General features: G+C 41.6%; 1 protein-coding gene across 1 annotated transcript; it reads right to left on the bottom strand.

Annotated features, from left to right (window-relative positions):
- Nucleotides 1-61: 61 nt before the first annotated feature.
- Nucleotides 62-1,079, bottom strand: LOC110602376 (cell wall / vacuolar inhibitor of fructosidase 1). Its single transcript, XM_021739877.2, has one exon. It carries the CDS (start codon nt 799-801, stop codon nt 274-276), a length of 528 nt encoding a protein of 175 aa, XP_021595569.1. The 5' UTR covers nt 802-1,079; the 3' UTR covers nt 62-273.
- Nucleotides 1,080-18,137: the final 17,058 nt, after the last annotated feature.

Raw genomic sequence — 18,137 nt, 5'->3', positions numbered from 1 at the left:
AATGCCCATGTTGATCCAATGCCATATAGAGAGTTTAACATTACTATGAAAAAGAACAAAGTTCAAATAAACAGAGTCTTAAATTCTTAGCAGTAAAAATGCACTTCTGGAATCCAATTACAAGAATATGCTAAGTTGAGAAGATAATAAACCTTAAAGATGCGAAATTGTTTGAAACTACTGCTCCAAGTACAACATCTTAGGCAGAGGCATGGAGAAGATGTAGTTTAATTAATTACTTATAAAGTCCTGCAAAATAACAAAATACAAGAATCAACCCTTCTGCAATAACTTCAGAATGGCCACAGCAACGTCACAGAGATTGCTGACGAGCTTGTTCCTTTCTGTTAAGGGGGACTGATCTGAGCCAGAGAAGTTCTTTTCACAGTCCTTAGCTTGTTTGCCTGCATCCGATAATAAGTAGCTGGTGAATCCAAACTGACCTCTTAGCAAAGCATCGATGGCTTGAGGAAGATTATACTTAACAACTGGAATATACAATTCAGCACAATTGGCCAAAGGTTTCTGCAGCTGGGTATCTGCTCCTTGCTTGATAAGCTCTTGGATATAGCTCAAGGTATCAGTTGCATTGGAGAGAACAAGAGTAGTGATTGTAGAGGCCAGAGCTTTGACATCTGTGATGGGGTTCTGAGGGGTGAGAGAGGAGACGCAGAGGTCATAAAAGGGTGTTTTCTTGCATATTTGCTGTATGAGATCAGAAGATTGGAGCAGGGGTAGGGAAGTAGAAAGAAGAAGAATACAAAGAAGAATGATGGGTGGAGAAGAAACAGAGGATTTCATGTCTTGCAGAAAGGAAAGATTGGTTAGTTGGAGGCTGAAGGAAATGAAGCTTTTGTTGGAAACTGGGAATGGTTTAGCAAGAAGCCATTAATATAAGAGACATGAACTCAAATAATGTTACAAAAACTGTGGGCAGTTTCTGCTACCAACTTTTGGTAGTTCGAAAAGGGAATTGCATTCACATTTATGGGTTAGTTTTTTGGGTTTCTGACCATATCTTAGTTTTTATCATTTGGAAGCAAATATATATATTTTTTTAAAAAAATTCAGATCACTAACGGAAAATCACATGTTTCTGAGGCCGAGGGTGACCACTTCTGGGTCGAATTTTGCTTTTTCATTTCAATTAAACCACCAAAGCTGCCAGTTGTAATCAAATTTAAAATGAAACCCCGGATCCGTTCTGAAGAATAATGGCAAATGAGTGTGTGTATGTGTCAAAAACATAGGAGAAGAAGCCAAAAGTGGGTGCAATTTTTATAATAATTAAGATCAATAGTTGTTATTTAAGAGAGTTGGGTTCTCATTGGGTATCTAAATCTCGACCATTGTTTGAGTTTGTGGTCTGTAATTCATCTTTCCCTCGGGCTCTTTGTCTCTAGTGCTTGGCTATCTTTAAAAAGCCATTTCTAAAACCTGCCTCGTGAACTTCTAGAATCAACTAGCTCTTTCCGTATCTCATGTTTCAGTTCGGCGCTATAGCATAGCTCACACTGCCACGACGCCGTTTTCCATTACAACCTTTTCACACCCCAATTTTGTGAAAGTCACATATTTGAACTTCAAGCTCATGGGAGAGAGTCGTGAGCTCGCTATTAACAGAGGCCCATTTCAAGGAGGAAATTTCAACTGCTGCCAAATATACCATAACATTTAAAAAGATTTAAGTATTATTAACTTTTTAATAATATAAAAGGCAAAGTAACTATACATATATATATAATTAATTGAAAAAAATCACAATTTTCTTATTTTTTTCACCAATACAAAATCTATTGTATTTTATATGTTCCATGAACTAAAAACAAAAGAAGGGTTATAGAAACTCATAATCTGGGATCTACTAAAATGTAGGATTAGGGTATGTGTGTGTAAATTTTGTTGACTCCTTCTCCCTCTCTTTATCCTTTTCCTTTTTTATCTTTTTACGGCATATAACCGTCGTCCTATAATCTTATTAGGGATGCTTACGGGTAGGGTACCCGCGAAATTGAGAGTACCCAAATTCGAATCCGATTATATATAAAATTTTCGAATTTATTTCAAATCCGTTTAATATTTTAATTTTATTACCCGTACCTGTTTTAAATCCGTTTAACAATATCCGCATAATACTCAAACCCAACCGAACCTGATTTTTTTTTAATTCAATTCAATGATAAAAAATTTAAAGATTTGGATATTATAACCCAAATAACAAACTTGAATTAGAAAATTTAAATATACTAAAATAAAATAAATATATTACAAATTCATCATAATACAACTATTAATCAATTATCTATCCAACATAAAATTTTAAACAAATGAAATGTTCCAAAAGTTCATTAAACTGCATTAATTGAACATAAAATATATTCAATTGGCCATTTTAATCTCCAATATCAAATTGCTTGAAAAGTTTTAAAAAAACAAATACAGAAAAATTAGAATATTACAGTTACAAAATAATACACGTTGTCATAAAAAATAATGGAATAAAAAAAATAAAAATCAAACTTACATATTAAAATTGTGAAATGCATGATTTAATTCACATCATCCTCAGCATCCCATAAACAAGATATACTCTCATTTGAACAACCAGCTACATAGTAATATAGAAAAAATTATTAACATTTATCAGCTTTACATTAAAATAAAATAAAATAAAAATAAGAGTTTATTGTTGTAATTACCTTCAATTTCTGACCATAACCAATTTTGTGAGCACATCAATGCTTCCAAAGTATCTTCATGGAGTCTACGTCTATATGATTGTGCAAAGACTTAGTCCCATTTTTGCTATTAGCTTTGAGACTTGTCTTACAATGATTACAAATTGCCCAATCATTTCCACTATGATGGACTTTTTCAAAATGATCCCAAACAGTTGATGTCAACTTCCTTTTCTTTTCCAAATTGCTAATTGGAGGAAGACTTCCAGTTGGATTTGTAGTGGCTGGCAATGAATGAGAGGGATTGATTGGTGTCGATGGCTCCAATTGAGAATGGGTGGAACTACTAACGGGCTGAGTAGTTGAAGAATGTTGAGAAACAGTAGTAGCTTTGCAACTCACTACATCTTCGGAACTATTAAATGTTGACATTTTAAATATCCTAAATATGGAGAACAATAACATGTATTAGCAAACAATACATAACCATAAGAACAAATAACATATAGTAACTTAATCAACAAATAAATTTATTTAAGTCAATACATAACCACAAACAAAAATAACTACTCCAGTTCACCTAGTTAATTCTAAAGATTTGCTCAAAGATACCTCTACTTAAGTCAACACACTCATACTCATCACAGAGAATAATAATATCAATAATTTAACTCACAAATAAACTACCAACAGTTAAAACATAGATTATAAATCAAGTATGAGAACTTGCAATAATTTTCACTAAAACTATCCATAAGATATGCACAACCTAGCAGTAGAAACATTGGAGAAATGCTCAATGACACGAACCAGGTGGATTACATAGATGGTACTTAGACTTTATAATCTCTTCACTACATCAAATATCATTCTGGTAAATTAACACATATTTTTCTTAAACAGCATGGGATCTGATAGTATTAATATAATTTAACAGTAACTAAAAAGATCTTGATTATCAGATTAAGAGTGACCAAATAGCAAATAATCATATTAATAATCAGATAATCAGATTAATAGTCCATAAGTTCTAAAAATCTTTAATAGCAACTTTTAGTGTTACAGTAATTAAATAGCAAATAATTAGATTTTTTAACAGTATCCAAATAATCAAATTAATAGTCCATAAATTCTAAAAATCTTTAATAGCAACTTTTAGTCCATACATCAGATTAATAGCCATAAATTCTAAAAATCAACAGTGTTACAGTAATAAAATAGCAAACCTGAAGAGAGTTCCAGTCAAAGGAGATGTCGCCGATGCCGATTGGGGAGAGGCAAGGGTAGTCGGAAGAGAGAAGGAGATGTCGCCGATGCCGACCGAGGAGAGGGAAGAGTTGTCTCCGACTAGGAAGTGGGAGATGTCGCCACTGGAGAGAAAAGATTTATCGTCGACTGGGGAGAGAAAGGAGACGTCGCCGGTGCCAACTGGGCTGCCGACACTCGTCAGTGAAGTGGAGGAGAGAGGCGTTAGATTGGAAAGTGGGACTGTGGGAGATGTCACCGACTGGAGAGAGAAGGAGATATCGCTGACTGGAGAGAGAGAAGATTTATCGTCGCTGGGGAGAGAAGGGAGACGTCGCCGGTGCCGATTGGGCTGCCGGCAGTCGTCAATGAAGTGGGAAGAGAGGGAAGGGAAGCGGGGGAGAGAGGCGCCGACGGAGAGAGAGAGAGCAGTATAGTAAAATGAAAAATGGAATGAGGGATTAGGGTTAGTTTTGTTAGTATAGCTAATCGGGTTCAGGTAACGGGTATCCGATCACCTAATCCCGAACCCTACCCGAATCCGAGACGGGTAAAATTTTTCAAACTTGAACCCGCCCAAATCCGTTTTGTAAAAAGCCAAATCCGTCCTAATAGGGTTTGGGCGGATCGGGTACCTGTGAAAACCCGCCCGCCTGACATCCCTAACCCTTATACTCTGTTATTTCTGCATAGTGTCATATGTATAGACGTATTGCCTCATTTTCCATCGTCAGATGTCCATTTAATACCCTTCAGTGTCACGCAGATACAATCCCAGACGTTTAGGGTCCGTTGCTCCGCGTATCCGTCACCTATAATGTAATACCCGGCTAGATTCCGGCATCGGAATCCCTACCTTCCGGCGGAATCTCCGTTGGAATCTGGAATTTCTGAAGATGCCAGAGGCTTCTAGAGGGGTAAAATGTGTTTTCTAAAAGGTTTTTACTGATTTCATGGTTTTAAATGGAAAAGAATTGAGTTTTGAAAAGAAAAAGACCAAGGAGGCGTTTGCCAGGTTCTGCCGCCGAAAGTGAAGTTCGGCCGCCGAACATGGAAAGGCTTCGGGAGTGCTTTTGGGCCTCCGAAAGTCTTGTTTGAACGAGCCAAGGTTTGGCCGCCGAAAGTCAAGTTCGGCCGCCGAACATGCATGAGTTTAGGGGGCACGTTAGGCCGCCGAAGGTCTTCGACTAGGCCACCTATAAAGAGCCCTCAGATCGGAAATGGGAGAGTTTTCTCCCCATTCTCGAGCTCAGGTGAGTTTTTGTCCTCCCTTGGCAGTTTTCATGTTTTTTCTTCATCTCCTTCATGTTTTCATGAGTTCCATGGTGGTTTTGAAGAATTTTCAAGCTTAGATCAAGTTTTGGGAGCTTGGAGCTTTTGGAGCTTGGATTCTCCACACCTCCGAGTTAGGGATCACACCACCCTCGATCTTCAAGAGGTAAGTGTAGATCTTTGCTTCCCTAGTGTTTTTATAAAGTTTTATGAAGGTTTTAATGGTAGATTATGGGTAGATATGCATGTTAGGATTTATGTGGGTTTTATGCCCAATGTATGTTATGTGATGCTCATGTGTGTTTATGTGATGTTATGAAGAAGTTTTAAGCTAGTTTATACTTGTGGGAGTGAGTATGCATGATGGGGAGAGAGTATGTGAGATTATGGGTTGTTTTGATGGTTTTGGCCTATGTGGGTCATAAGCTATCTATGTATGTTTTGATGTGTGTTTTGGAGTTTAATCAAGTTGTTAAGCTCCTTTGTGCATGGTTTAAGGTTTATGCATGTTTTGGTATAGTTGTGTGCTTGTTTTGGGGTGTTTGGAAGGTTTGGGAGGCTTGAATGCATGAGAAGCTGAGTTCTGCCCTTCTGGGAAGAACTCAGGTTCGGCCGCCGAAGGTGGTTTCGGCCGCCGAACCTGCCTTTGGATGCATGGTTTGGCCGCCTAACCTTGCCCCCGAAAGTTGAGTTTTGGCTTGAAAGCAGACTTTCGGTCGCCGAAGGAAGGATTCGGCCGCCGAAAGTGCCTGACTTTCGTCTCTGGAGTGGGACTTTCGGCCGCCGAAGGTGCCGCCGAAAGTGCCCGAGTTTCGTCTCTGGAGGGAGGGTTCGGCCGCCGAAGGTGCCGCCGAAAGTGCCCTGTCCAGCCTTTTCAAGGTTGTTTTCTATGCATGTTTAAGTGATGTTTTAGAGGGTTTTTGGGGAGTTGTTTATGAGTTGTTTAGAGTGTGTTTGGCATCTCATTCGAGTCCACCTGTGTAGGATCGGACCCGAGGGATCGAGGAGGCCATCAGTGTTAGCAGTTGCAGAGTCAGTTCAGCGTCTGCCAGAGGTGAGTAGAACTAACTTAATCTTTTATTTTAATAAAATCAAATGCCTAAAGCATGCTCATGCATCATGTTTATATGTAATAGGGTTGATTGCATTAGTTCACGAATATGGCGCATTGCATTAATTGATGTTGTTTCAGGAGGTTTGGACCAAGGCGACTTCAATAGCCCATTTCTGTCATTGAGTCTTGGGTAAGTCCTTTGAGAGCCGGACAAGTACATATAGGAAAGTCCCTGTGCGCTCTCTGTGGACTAGGTACCCTGTCATGTATGTGAAAGTCCTGTGTGAGCTCCTTTGGGGGAGCCGGGCACCGATAGAGGGAATTTTGAGGTCATGTCCGATCCTTGAGAGTAAAGGATGCTAGCAAAAAGGAACTCTCAAAAACAATCCGTGGGGAATATTTATCTGCATGAGCCCCGAGACGGACCAGGTTATGTGATTTCTTTGTGTTCTGACGCATTTCATGAGAGCATGTAATTAATGAATTGTTTTCTTTGTTTCTACTCACTGGGCTTTTTAGCTCACCCCTCTCCCCTAACCCCAGTGTTGCAGGTTTGAGGTTGATCGGGAGGTCTCAGAGCAAAGGTTAAGCTTATGTAATAGTTTTAGATTAGCACTGTTAGTGTGGACATGTATTATAAATTGAGATAATGATTTGTAAGATGTTATGTATAGTAAGAGTTATGTTTATGGATTAGAAATGTGCTTGGCCCTAAGACTTGGTTAGTCCCTGTTCAATACATGATGTATGTAATGTTTTAGATGTTGAGTTGTGTTGAACTAATCTTGTGGCATGTGTTGTTTACCACGTTATGTTATGGATGAGGACCCTAGTGGAGGTCTTATGTTTGTGGTTTGATGCATGCACAGGTTAGGTTCTAGTTCTTTGGATGTATCCCAGCTTGATGTATGTTATGTTGACCCGGCTAGAGTTTTGAGGGCTCTAGAAAAGGGGGTTTCTTTATGTTTCCAGTTATGTTGCATACAGAACAAGCTCGGTTTGTACATCAGATGTTTCAGTTTTTATGTTAAAGTTTTGATCATGTATGGGATTTGACCAGGTGATAGGAGGTATGTTTGGCTTGCTACGGGTCCCGGCGGCCTTAAGCCGATCTGGATCCTAGCGCCGGTGGCGGTTCGGGCCGTTACAGAGGGGTATCGGTTTCCGGGCTGTTACATATAATAAGTTGGACCTCCTTCATGTGGGCTTGTTTCTCGTTTGATTTGGCCTGCCCGAATGAAACTTGGGCTGCGTGCTAGTGGTTCAGCCTGCACTTTGGACTTGGATGGGTTATGGCTTGGCCTTTCAACATGAGCTCGACCGCGAACCAAGTATAAGAGCCCAACGATTATCAAGTGTCCCTTACCTGCTCATTAATTATTTCATGATTAATAAAAGAGTAAATTTCGAAGTCCCAATTATGATCGCGCGGCTCTAGGAATGCTTTTGCCAAAACATCTTATCTCCGCCTTTACCCATTTCAAGTTCACATTTTCGACTATACTCTTGGTTCCTTTTCTTGTGCTGCTTTTGCTAACTCGTTTTCTTTTTTTCTCTGTAATCTATGCTTTCCCGATTCGAGGTACGTCTCACTTTTCTCATGACTTTCATTAGAATTCCTGATATCATTGGCTTAGCGTCTTCTGTCACCCCTTCTTCCCTTCTCAATTTCTTCTCTCACGAGTACACCGACACCACCACCTATAGGATTAGGGCTCCCCTTCCAAACAAGAGGGTTGTTCTTCCTAATCCACCTTCAGTGGGCTTGATAGATGCCTAACAAGGACATAGTTTAGTTTTCTTTGTGAAACACCGTGATTTCGGGCTAACATTCCCCTTTACCCCTTTCTTTATTGAGGTTTTCCGTCACTTTAGGGTGACTCTCTATATGTTATCTCCCAACTCCATTTTGTTTATGTGTTGCTTCTAGTCTGTTTGTCTATGTTGGGTTTTTGCCCCTTCTATTGCTTTGTTCTCCACCTTTTTTTGCCTTGTCCGGTCTATCCACAGGTTCTATTACTTTGGTCTCCGGGAAGAGTTATCTATCTTCACCGGGTATAAGGACTCGATAAAAGACTAGGCGGAGGTCTTTGTAGTTGTCGAGCTGAAAGAGAGCTCAGGGATCAATTGGGATGTTGATCTCTCTTGGGGGGAGGTCCCTCAAGGCTGCAATGATTTTCCTAGGCTGACCTTATTGGATCAGATTTGCCTTCTTCGACTAATCTCTGTGAGGAAGAAGTATGGCATTGAGAAATGCATGTTCATGTCCAACCTTCGGGACTTCCGGGAAGCTAATATTACTATTTTCTCATTTTTCTTCCTTATTGCATTTTTCTTTTGTTATTCTGAGTTCTGACTTAGTTAATATCTCTTTTTTCAGGTTCTGCTATTCCTATGGAGAGCGTCAAGCTTCCAAAGAACTTTTCTTTGTCTTGGGAGAACATAAAGGCGACCTTGGCAGCCTTTAAGGCCAATAAGTTGGTGGTCAATGTGACTCGAGAAGTCTTCCAGGCGGTGGATCCAGCAGTCGCGAGTTATTCGACTGCCCTTGCCCCTACTTTAGCGTTGTTACCTGCAACAGGGGGCTCTCGGTCTACCACCTTGAGGATGTTCGTTCCTCTCAAAGCGCCGGCTCTAGCCAAGACTCCGGCTACTCCTAAATCGACTTCTTGAGCGAGTCTACCAGGAGCAATTCGGAGGAGGGCATTGGGGTTACCCCTTTGGACGTTCCCCCTCTTCAGGTCGTAGGGGTCGTAGTAATTAGAAGGGCGATCAGTAAACGAGCCTAGACTTCAAAGCCTGACAATGAGGGTAGGACTACCAAAAGGGCTCTTACTGTGAAACCCACAAAGACAGCCCCTCCCCCCTCCACTGATAAAGGAAAGAGAGTCGTGGAGCAGCTATCTTCAGCTCTAGATAATGAGCTTCTGAATGTTGCCGAGGTGACCCTTGAGACTACACTGGCCTCGGCAGCTAAGGTGTTGTGTGAGAAGATGTTTAAGAGGATCCCAGATGCTTCGGATCCCCATTTCCTAGCTCTCATCAGCCTTTGCTTGCTCCACCAAGCAATAGGCGGCATTCAACACTCGCTCCCTGGACGATCTCGGAGACAACTTGAGGGAAATGTTCCTCATGGTAAACCATCTGCTCTTCTCAAGGGTATTTCTGAGCTCTTTGACTTTCTTAACTTTGTTTTCCTTTTCCTATAGCAGGCTTTCGGGGTGTTCCTTGAGATTGACACTAGGAACCAGTCTTTTCAGAGCTCAGTGGAGCAACGTATGGCTAAGAAGCGCCATAATGAAAATATCGTTGCCACTGGTGAGGCCCACAGACAAACCATTGAGTTCAAAGGGATTATTGAGGACCTCACTAAGCAACTAGCCTCTGCAGCTGAGTCTCGGCAAGATGAGGCCTTAGCACAACTGTCCTCTTTGGAGGAGTCCTGCTGCCAACGTGATGAGGCCAGGGCCTAGCGTGATAAGGCCTTAGCTCAAGCTGCTGTCCTCCAGCAGAAGCTTAATAAACACATCGAGGACATGAAAGGCATGGCTTTGGCAGCGGAGGAGTCTCGCCTCCAGCAACAACAACTCCGCCAAGAGGTCACTGCTTTGGAGGAGAGGTGTTCTGCACTACTGAGAGATGCCTAGGCTGCAGAGGATAGGGTTTAGCAGGCTTGTGTGGAACGTTTGCAAGAGTACAAGGACTATGCAGAACTGAAAAGCAAAATCCAGCAGGCCTGTGGAGCGCGACTATAGAAGTATAAGGCCTCTGTGAAGATGAAAGAAATAGTATATAAGGAGGCCTTACGCATGTTCACTTCGGGCTATAATCAAGGCCTTAAGTCGACTAAGGATGCCCCCTCCACTCCGTTGGCGGACCTGCGAGACCCTAAAGTTGACTCTGACGGCGAGGAGGTGTGCTACGGAGAGAATGACAACCTCTTGCCCAACAATGCTCCTCCCTTGCCTTCTGGACCTCAGGGGGAGGATACTGTAGATAAATTCTTTAATGATTTAGTTAGTTTTGGTTCTCCTTCCCCTGTTGCCTCTATAACTCATTCCACAAATTAATAAAATTTGCATTTCGTTATTTTGCCTTTGTCTATCTTTGTTTTTTATTTATTGAATTTTACTCATGTGCTTTACATTTTAATTTTTTGCCGAGCTGGTAGCCCATCATTCTAATTCTTTTGCATTTTTATACTTAGCCGTTTTTATGTATACAGCTTGTGAATGTCGCCAGACTAGCAGCTTGTTATTCCAATTCACTTACACTTATATACTTAGGTTGTTTTTAGATACACAGCCTATGAACTTTGCTGGCTGGTAGTTCATTAACTCATTTTCTCGTGACTCTTTATTTTAGCTCTCGCTGATCTTGGGATAACTGATTTTTTAAATTTCATTCACATATTGCACTGCATTCATTTTTGAGGTCGGCATAACTTTTTTGTAACAGCCCGGCTCAGATGAAAGTGACACCTGTGTTTCTGGAGCAGGTGGCTCAGAAACAGCATGAGGACCCAGAGTTAGTGAAGATTGCCAGGACTGTTCAGTCAGGCAAGGACAGTGAGTTCAGATTTGACAGTAAGGGGATCCTCCGCTATGGGAGTCGACTGTGTGTACCAGATGACATAGGGCTAAAAGGAGACATTATGAGAGAGGCTCATAATGCAAGATACAACATTCACCCCGGGGTCACCAAGATGTATCAAGATTTGAAGAAGGTGTATTGGTGGCCAGCGATGAAGAAAGAAGTGGCACAGTTTGTGTCCGCCTGCGAAGTATGTCAGAGGGTGAAGCTGGAACATCAGAAGCCGGCTGGATTGCTTAACCCGCTACCTATTCCAGAGTGGAAATGGGAGAATATAGCTATGAACTTCGTAGTGGGGTTACCGGCAGCGTCCAACAGATTGGACTCCATATGGGTGATTGTGGACAGACTCACCAAATCTGCTCACTTCATCCCTGTCAGGAGTGGCTACTCTGTGGACAAGTTGGCGCAGGTATATGTGGATGAGATCGTCAGGCTGCATGGGGTTCCGGTTTCGATAGTGTCGGACAGAGGGCCCCAGTTCACCTCCAGGTTTTGGCGGAGTCTGCAGAATGCCATGGGTACTAGGTTGGATTTCAGTACTGCCTTCCACCCCCAGACTGATGGACAGTCAGAAAGGACCATCCAGACTATCGAGGATATGCTCAGAATGTGTGTGCTGGACTTTGGCGGTTCTTGGAGGCAACATCTACCTTTGGTGGAGTTTGCCTACAATAACAGCCATCATGCTAGCATCGGGATGGCTCCATATGAAGCTTTATATAGGAGGAAGTGTAGGTCACCTGTTTGCTGGGAGGAAGTTGGAGAAAAGGCCTTGGCAGGGCCTGAGCTAGTGGAGATCACCAGCAGGGTGGTACCCATAATCAGAGAGAGAATCAAGACTGCTGCAAGCAGACAGAAGAGTTATGCAGACATCCGCAGAAGACAGGTAGAGTTTCAGGAGGGGGATCTGGTATTGCTCAAGGTGTCTCTAATGAAAGGAGTGGTTCGCTTTGGGAAGAAAGGTAAACTAGCCCCGCGATACATCAGACCCTTTGAAATCTTGCAAAAGATTGGGAATGTGTCGTACAAGCTAGATTTGCCTGCTTCAATGGCAAGAATCCATCCGGTTTTCCATGTTTCAATGTTGAGGAAATTTGTGTCAGATCCGGGCAAGGTTCTTAGTGAGCCTGATGTGGAGATCCAAGAGGATCTCACCTATGTTGAGCAGCCAGTGCGGATCATAGACACCCAGATTAGAAAGCTAAGAAACAAGGAAATCCCGATGGTGAAAGTCCTTTGGAACCACCACAATTTGGAAGAATGTACTTGGGAGACACGGGAGTCCATGCTCCAGCAATATCCCCATCTCTTTTAAGGTTAGATCTTTATGTGTTTATATATGTTTTGTTGTTTGCTATGCATGTGCTAGTTGAGGAACATTCGGGGATGAATGTTCTTAAGGGGGGGAGAATGTAATACCCGGCTAGACTCCGGTGTCGGAATTCCTACCGTCCGGTGGAATCTCGGATGTCGGAGATCTCTAGAGGGGTAAACACCATGTTTTCATGAGATGTTTTAAGGTTTTTGATGATTTTGAATGAAAATTAAATGAGTTTTTGCATGAAAAGTCCTTGGAGGAAAACCTAGGTTCGGCCGCCGAACATGCATGCGTTTTGGAGGCACGTTAGGCCCCCGAAAGCATGAGTGAGGGAAGTCCAGGTTCGGCCGTCGAAACTCAAGTTCAGCCGCCGAACATGGCATGCATGCGGAAGCACTTTCGGCCCCCGAACGTGGCCTGGCCAGCCACCTATAAATGGGTCACTTAGCCGAAATGGGCGAGTTTTCTCCCATTTTCGGCCTCCATTTTTCTTGAGTTTTCACCTCACTTTGCAAGTTTTGAGCATTTAAGACAAGTTTTGGAGCTTTAGGAACTCAGGAGCTCATTTGCTTGGATCTCCGAGTTTAGGTCGCCTCTCTCTCGATCATCAAGAGGTAAGAGCCGATCTTAAGCTCATTGTATGTTTTAAGTAAGTTTTAAGTTGTTTTACGGGGTAGAATGTTATGTTTAGGGTTGTATGAGTTTTTGAGCAAATGTATGTTCATGAACAATGTGGCTTGCAAATGCTTGTGTATGTGTGTTGTAGTTGGGGTATTTGATAGTTTGAGACCCCTAGGTGTGATGTATGTATATTTGCATGATTTGGATGAGTTATATGCATGTTGAGGGATTTGGGAGGCAAATGAGCATAAAGGAGCCAAGTTTCTGCCCTTTGGCAGAAACCAGGTTCGGCAGCCGAAGAAACTTTCGGCCGCCGAACATGGCTGGGAGGCAGGCCTTTCGGCTGCCGAAGTTGCCCCCGAAAAGAGACTTTCGTCTCTGTCTGGGACTTTCGGCCGCCGAAGGTGCCGCCGAACCTGCCCTGTCCAGCCTTCCTTTGCATGTTTTGCATGGATGTTTTGAGATGTTTTAGGGGGTTTTTGGGGGATGTTTTTAGAGTTATATTCTAGTATGTTGGTCCCTTATTTGAGTCCACCTGTGTCGGTTCGGACCCGAGGAACCGAGGACCCCAGCAGTGAGTCTGTTGCCCCAGTGTCTGGTCAGAGCTATCCAGAGGTGAGTGGAATAACTCTTACGCTTTTAAATAAATAAATCAGTTTTAGCATGATTCACGCATCATGAATGCCATGAGATATAATAGGATGTTTGCATTAGACTCACGAATATGTTGCATTGCATATTATGTTGATGATGTGGATGAATGTTGAATGATCCTTTAGTCCCCCTATGCTATGATGACGATGATACGGTACGGAAGACCAGTGAGGCCCATTCTACGCCCCTGGCACAGTTGGACCATGTTATGTTATGTTATGTAAGAGAAAGACCAGTGAGGCCCATTCTACGCCCCTGGCACAGTTGGTCCATGTAGGGGACTATTGGTGACAAGTTCATCCTTGATGTGATTAGCTGTGATGTGATGCATTTCATGTTATCATATGTTTTAAATGTTTTACTATTCTGCTCACTGGGCTTTGTAGCTCACCCCTCTCCCCTAACCCCAGATGTGCAGGTACAGGGTAGACCAGGAGGTTAGCCAGAGTTTTGAAGTATGTTTATGTAATAAGTTAGATTGTGGACATGATAATTGTACTATGATGTAATGTAAGAGATTACAGTATGTTATGTAATGAGGTATATTGAGGTTATAGTTGTGCTTGACCCTATGAGTATTGTAATCCCTTGTTGATACATGATCTTAATGTCTATTGATGTTTATGTTTAACCAACTCAACTTATGATGTATCGCCCATTGGGGCATTGATGAGATCCCACTGAGGGGTCAAGTTTATGATTATGTTAGTGCATGCACAGGTTGAGTTTGGTGTATGAGGAATGATGAAAAGAAAAGTTTTAATTTTTATGTATGATTGTTGATCATGTATGGGATTGAACAGGTTTACAGCTTCTATGTCAGGCTTGCTACGGGTCCCGGCGGCCTTAAGCCGATCTGGATCCTAGCGCCGGTAGCTGTCCGATTTTCGGGTCGTTACATTTTTTGACTTTGTGAGCCTTAAATTAGCTCTTCCATAAGTAACACTGTTTTGTGAAATAGACATTACAATGCCTTAGGCTAAATTTTTTGCATCGAATTCTACTATAAAATTGGTCATTACGTGTCGATTTTAGGCCCCTTTTTTCTATACGCCGAGCTCGTTTGTGAGATTGTCATCTCATTTTCTATGGTCTGAGCTCCTTGGCGAGGTCGACCCCTGCTTCTTTTTACTTGCATTCCTGTAATCTGAGCCTTTTTGTGAGGCTAGAGTCAAACTCCTGTCTATATTCTTATATGATCCGAACTCTCTTGTGAGGTCAGAGATATGTTTTTGTTTGTTTTGTTGAGTTTTACGCGTACTAAGATTCTTTCTTAGGTTGGCAGCATATTTCTTAGTTCGTTTTGTTTGGACTTATAGCTTGCTGACGTTGGGCCTTCATCCTGAGTCTTTATTCCCTCGATGGGTTTTGTGGTTATTAGGGTCTTCATATCCTTAACTGGTTTTGTGGTGCCAGCAGTCATGTTCCGAGACCGGTCACCTACCTCATTGAAAACTTCATTTCTCACAGCCGGTTTTGTGGTGCCGGTGGTTTTGTTTCGAGATCGGTCACCCACCTCACTGGAGTCTTCATCTCCTCAACTGGTTTTGTGATGCCGGCGATTATGTTTCGAGACTGGTTACTGTTGGGAAATTCAGAGACTATTGCAACCCAAATTGCGCAGCGGAAAAATAAAATCTCGAATTTCCTTTTCCAGAATCTGAGTGCTTCGTTTATTTCATAAGAAGGATATGAGACTAACCTGTTAATTCCGTCCAAAAGATACAATGCCAGACTGATGGTGCTGCTTTTCGAAATGAACACCCTCTATGGTATCCACACGAACGTCTTCTATCCTTCTAGAGTGCTAACTCTCTCAAAGATGGATAGATTATGTGCTCCACAATCTGCAATAGTTAAACTGAATTTTTTCTCAAAAATTAACATCATCATTCCCCAATTCATAGAAGGAGTATTTATATGTTTCAGTCTTTTATTTTTCCCACAACTCCTTTTCCTAAAAGGAGTTGTGTTCATAACCCACTATCACAATCTCACAGATACTCAAATATCTTATGTGATAGAGTCCTTTACCTGTAACAGTTACAGATAGACTGCAGATCTTTTAAATATTATTATCTCATAATAATAAATAATTAATAATAATAACACTTTATTATTATTAATTATATTAATGATTAATAATAATAACACTTTATTATTATTAATTATATTAATGGGCTTTGGGCTTTTAGCCCATTAATATGTCATAGCACATTAACAACGTTTTTTTGTGTGTAACCTAATAGGCTCACATTAATTGGTAATAGGCCCAGTCCCACAAAGCCCATAAGTCATAAGTGGCTTCTAGCAAGACATTATGACTACCCAACTAATATGAGGATTAATAGTCCGATAAAGCCTAATAAATAGAACATATATTAATCCCTTTGTCACACGATATCTAGTTTGAACATAAGTCATGGTCAATGTCAAACTTATAATGTTCAAACTTATGATTTCTCGATCTCTAAGTAGACTGATAAATTCAAATGATATTGATCACACTATCAATTCATTTGAGCACGGCCATGCATTTCTCAGTCTCACTTATCGAAGGGCCTAGAAGATATCTCTCTTAGAGAGAGGGACAAATCCTATCTTGATTGTTCATTATCCTCCACATAATTTCTATTATGCTCAATCATAACCTTTATGATTGTCCGATTAAAGACAATGTTTGGTTATGTCAAAACATAATAGTCCTTATGTTGGAAACTATGACAATCTCAAGTCAAAGGATTAAAACATAACTACTTTGAGATTCACTTATGACAATAACCCATGTAGTGATCTCAATGCGGGTCCATCCAATACTTTGTTCTCTAATAAGTATCTATGATTATTGAATTATATCAACATATACATAATCATCTCATGATTATCAATCAATAATCATACTAGTTATATTTTATTATTATTAACATAATAATATGTAACCAGAGATGATAATCATTATTAAGTAACATGCAAACAAATAATAATGATAAAAACCTCTTTTATTAATAACCAAAACGACATACAAAAAAAGCCCAAGATAATGGCCTAGGGCATATACACTAACAGTTACCTACCTCATTGAGGGCTTCATTTCCCTAGCCAGTTTTGTGGTGCCGGTGGTAATGTTCCGAGACCGATCACCCACCTCACTGGGATCTTCAACTCCTCAACCGATTTTGTGGTGCCGATGGTCATGTCCCGAGATCGGTCACCTACGTAATTGAGGGCTTCACTTCTCTAGCCGGTTTTGTGATGCCAGTGGTCATGTTCTGAGATTGATCACCCACCTCACTGGGGTCTTCATCTCCTTAACCAGTTTTGTAGTGCCAGCTGCCATGTTTTGAGATCAGTCACCTATCTCATTAATGGCTTCATTTTCCTAACCGATTTTATGGTGCCGGTGGTTATGTTTTGAGACCGATCACCCACCTCACTAGAGTCTTCATCTCTTCAACTAGTTTTGTAGTCCGGCGGACATGTTCTGAGATTGGTCACCTACCTCATTGAAGGCTTCATTTTCCCAGCCAGTTTTGTAGTGCCGGTGGTCATGTTTCGAGACCGGTCACCCACCTCACTGGGATCTTCATCTTCTCAACTGGTTTTGTGGTGCCGGCAGTCATGTTCCGAGATCGGTCACCTACCTCATTGAGGGCTTCTGTACCTGCTCGGAGATACTAAGAGAAAGATGGCAGTTTTATTCATGTTTTCCAAGAAATAACATATTACATTACATGCCTTTATGGAAAATATCTCTTCAGGTGTTGAATGTTCTAAGCGTGAGGCTCTAGATTTTCTTGCAAGTCTTCAATTCGGTATACCCCAGGTCTGACTACCTTGGTGATTCTGAATGGGCCTTTCCAAGTCGGTGCTAGCTTTTCCATAGCTGCTCTCTTCCCTGTTGCTTCCATCCTCCTCAAAGCTAAGTCCCCAACCTTTAAGTTCCTTCCCTGGACTTTCTAGTTGTAATACCAAACTACCTTTTGTTGTTAAGCAGCAGTTCTTACTTGTGCTTCATCTCTAATTTCTTCGAGGGCATCCAGGTTGTTTCTCAATTTCTCATTGTTGGTGCTCTTATCATTGAATTAGACTCGGTGAGTGGGGATTTGCAACTTTATAGGGACTATGGCCTCCGTCTCAAATGCCAGGGCGAAAGGTGTCTCTCCTGTGGGTGTCCAAGGTATGGTCCGGAATGCCCACAAGATGCTATGTAGCTTGGCTGCCCAATTCTTGTTAGCACCATCTAGCCCCTTTTTTAGCCCTTGTAGGATAGCTCGGTTTGTCACTTCTATTTGGCCATTTGATTGTGGGTGAGCCACTAAGGAGAACTTGTGCCATATGCCCATATTTCTCGTGAAGTTCCTAAAAGAGTTGTAGTCAAATTGCTTCCCATTGTCCAATATGAGCATCCTGGTTATCCCGAATTGGCATATAATATTGCCCTAAACGAATATCATTTTTTGGGCTGTGATAGTGGGTACAGCTTCTGCCTCAGGCCATTTGAAGAAGTACTCCACGGCTACTATTATGAATCTCTTCTACCCTACAGTCTTAAGGAATGAGTCCAGGATGTCTATTCCCCATTGTGAGAATGGCCAGAGGCTAGATATGCTCTATTGTGATGTGGCCGAGTTATTGATAGCATTGACGAACCTTTGACAGATATTGCATGTCCTGACGAATTCCCAGATTCTTTTTTGAT

The sequence above is a fragment of the Manihot esculenta genome, chromosome 15 (genome assembly GCF_001659605.2).
Source record: "Manihot esculenta cultivar AM560-2 chromosome 15, M.esculenta_v8, whole genome shotgun sequence".
Taxonomy (NCBI): domain Eukaryota; kingdom Viridiplantae; phylum Streptophyta; class Magnoliopsida; order Malpighiales; family Euphorbiaceae; genus Manihot; species Manihot esculenta.
The sequence above is the reverse complement of the archived record's forward strand: the minus strand, read 5'-3'. Positions and strand labels throughout refer to the sequence as shown.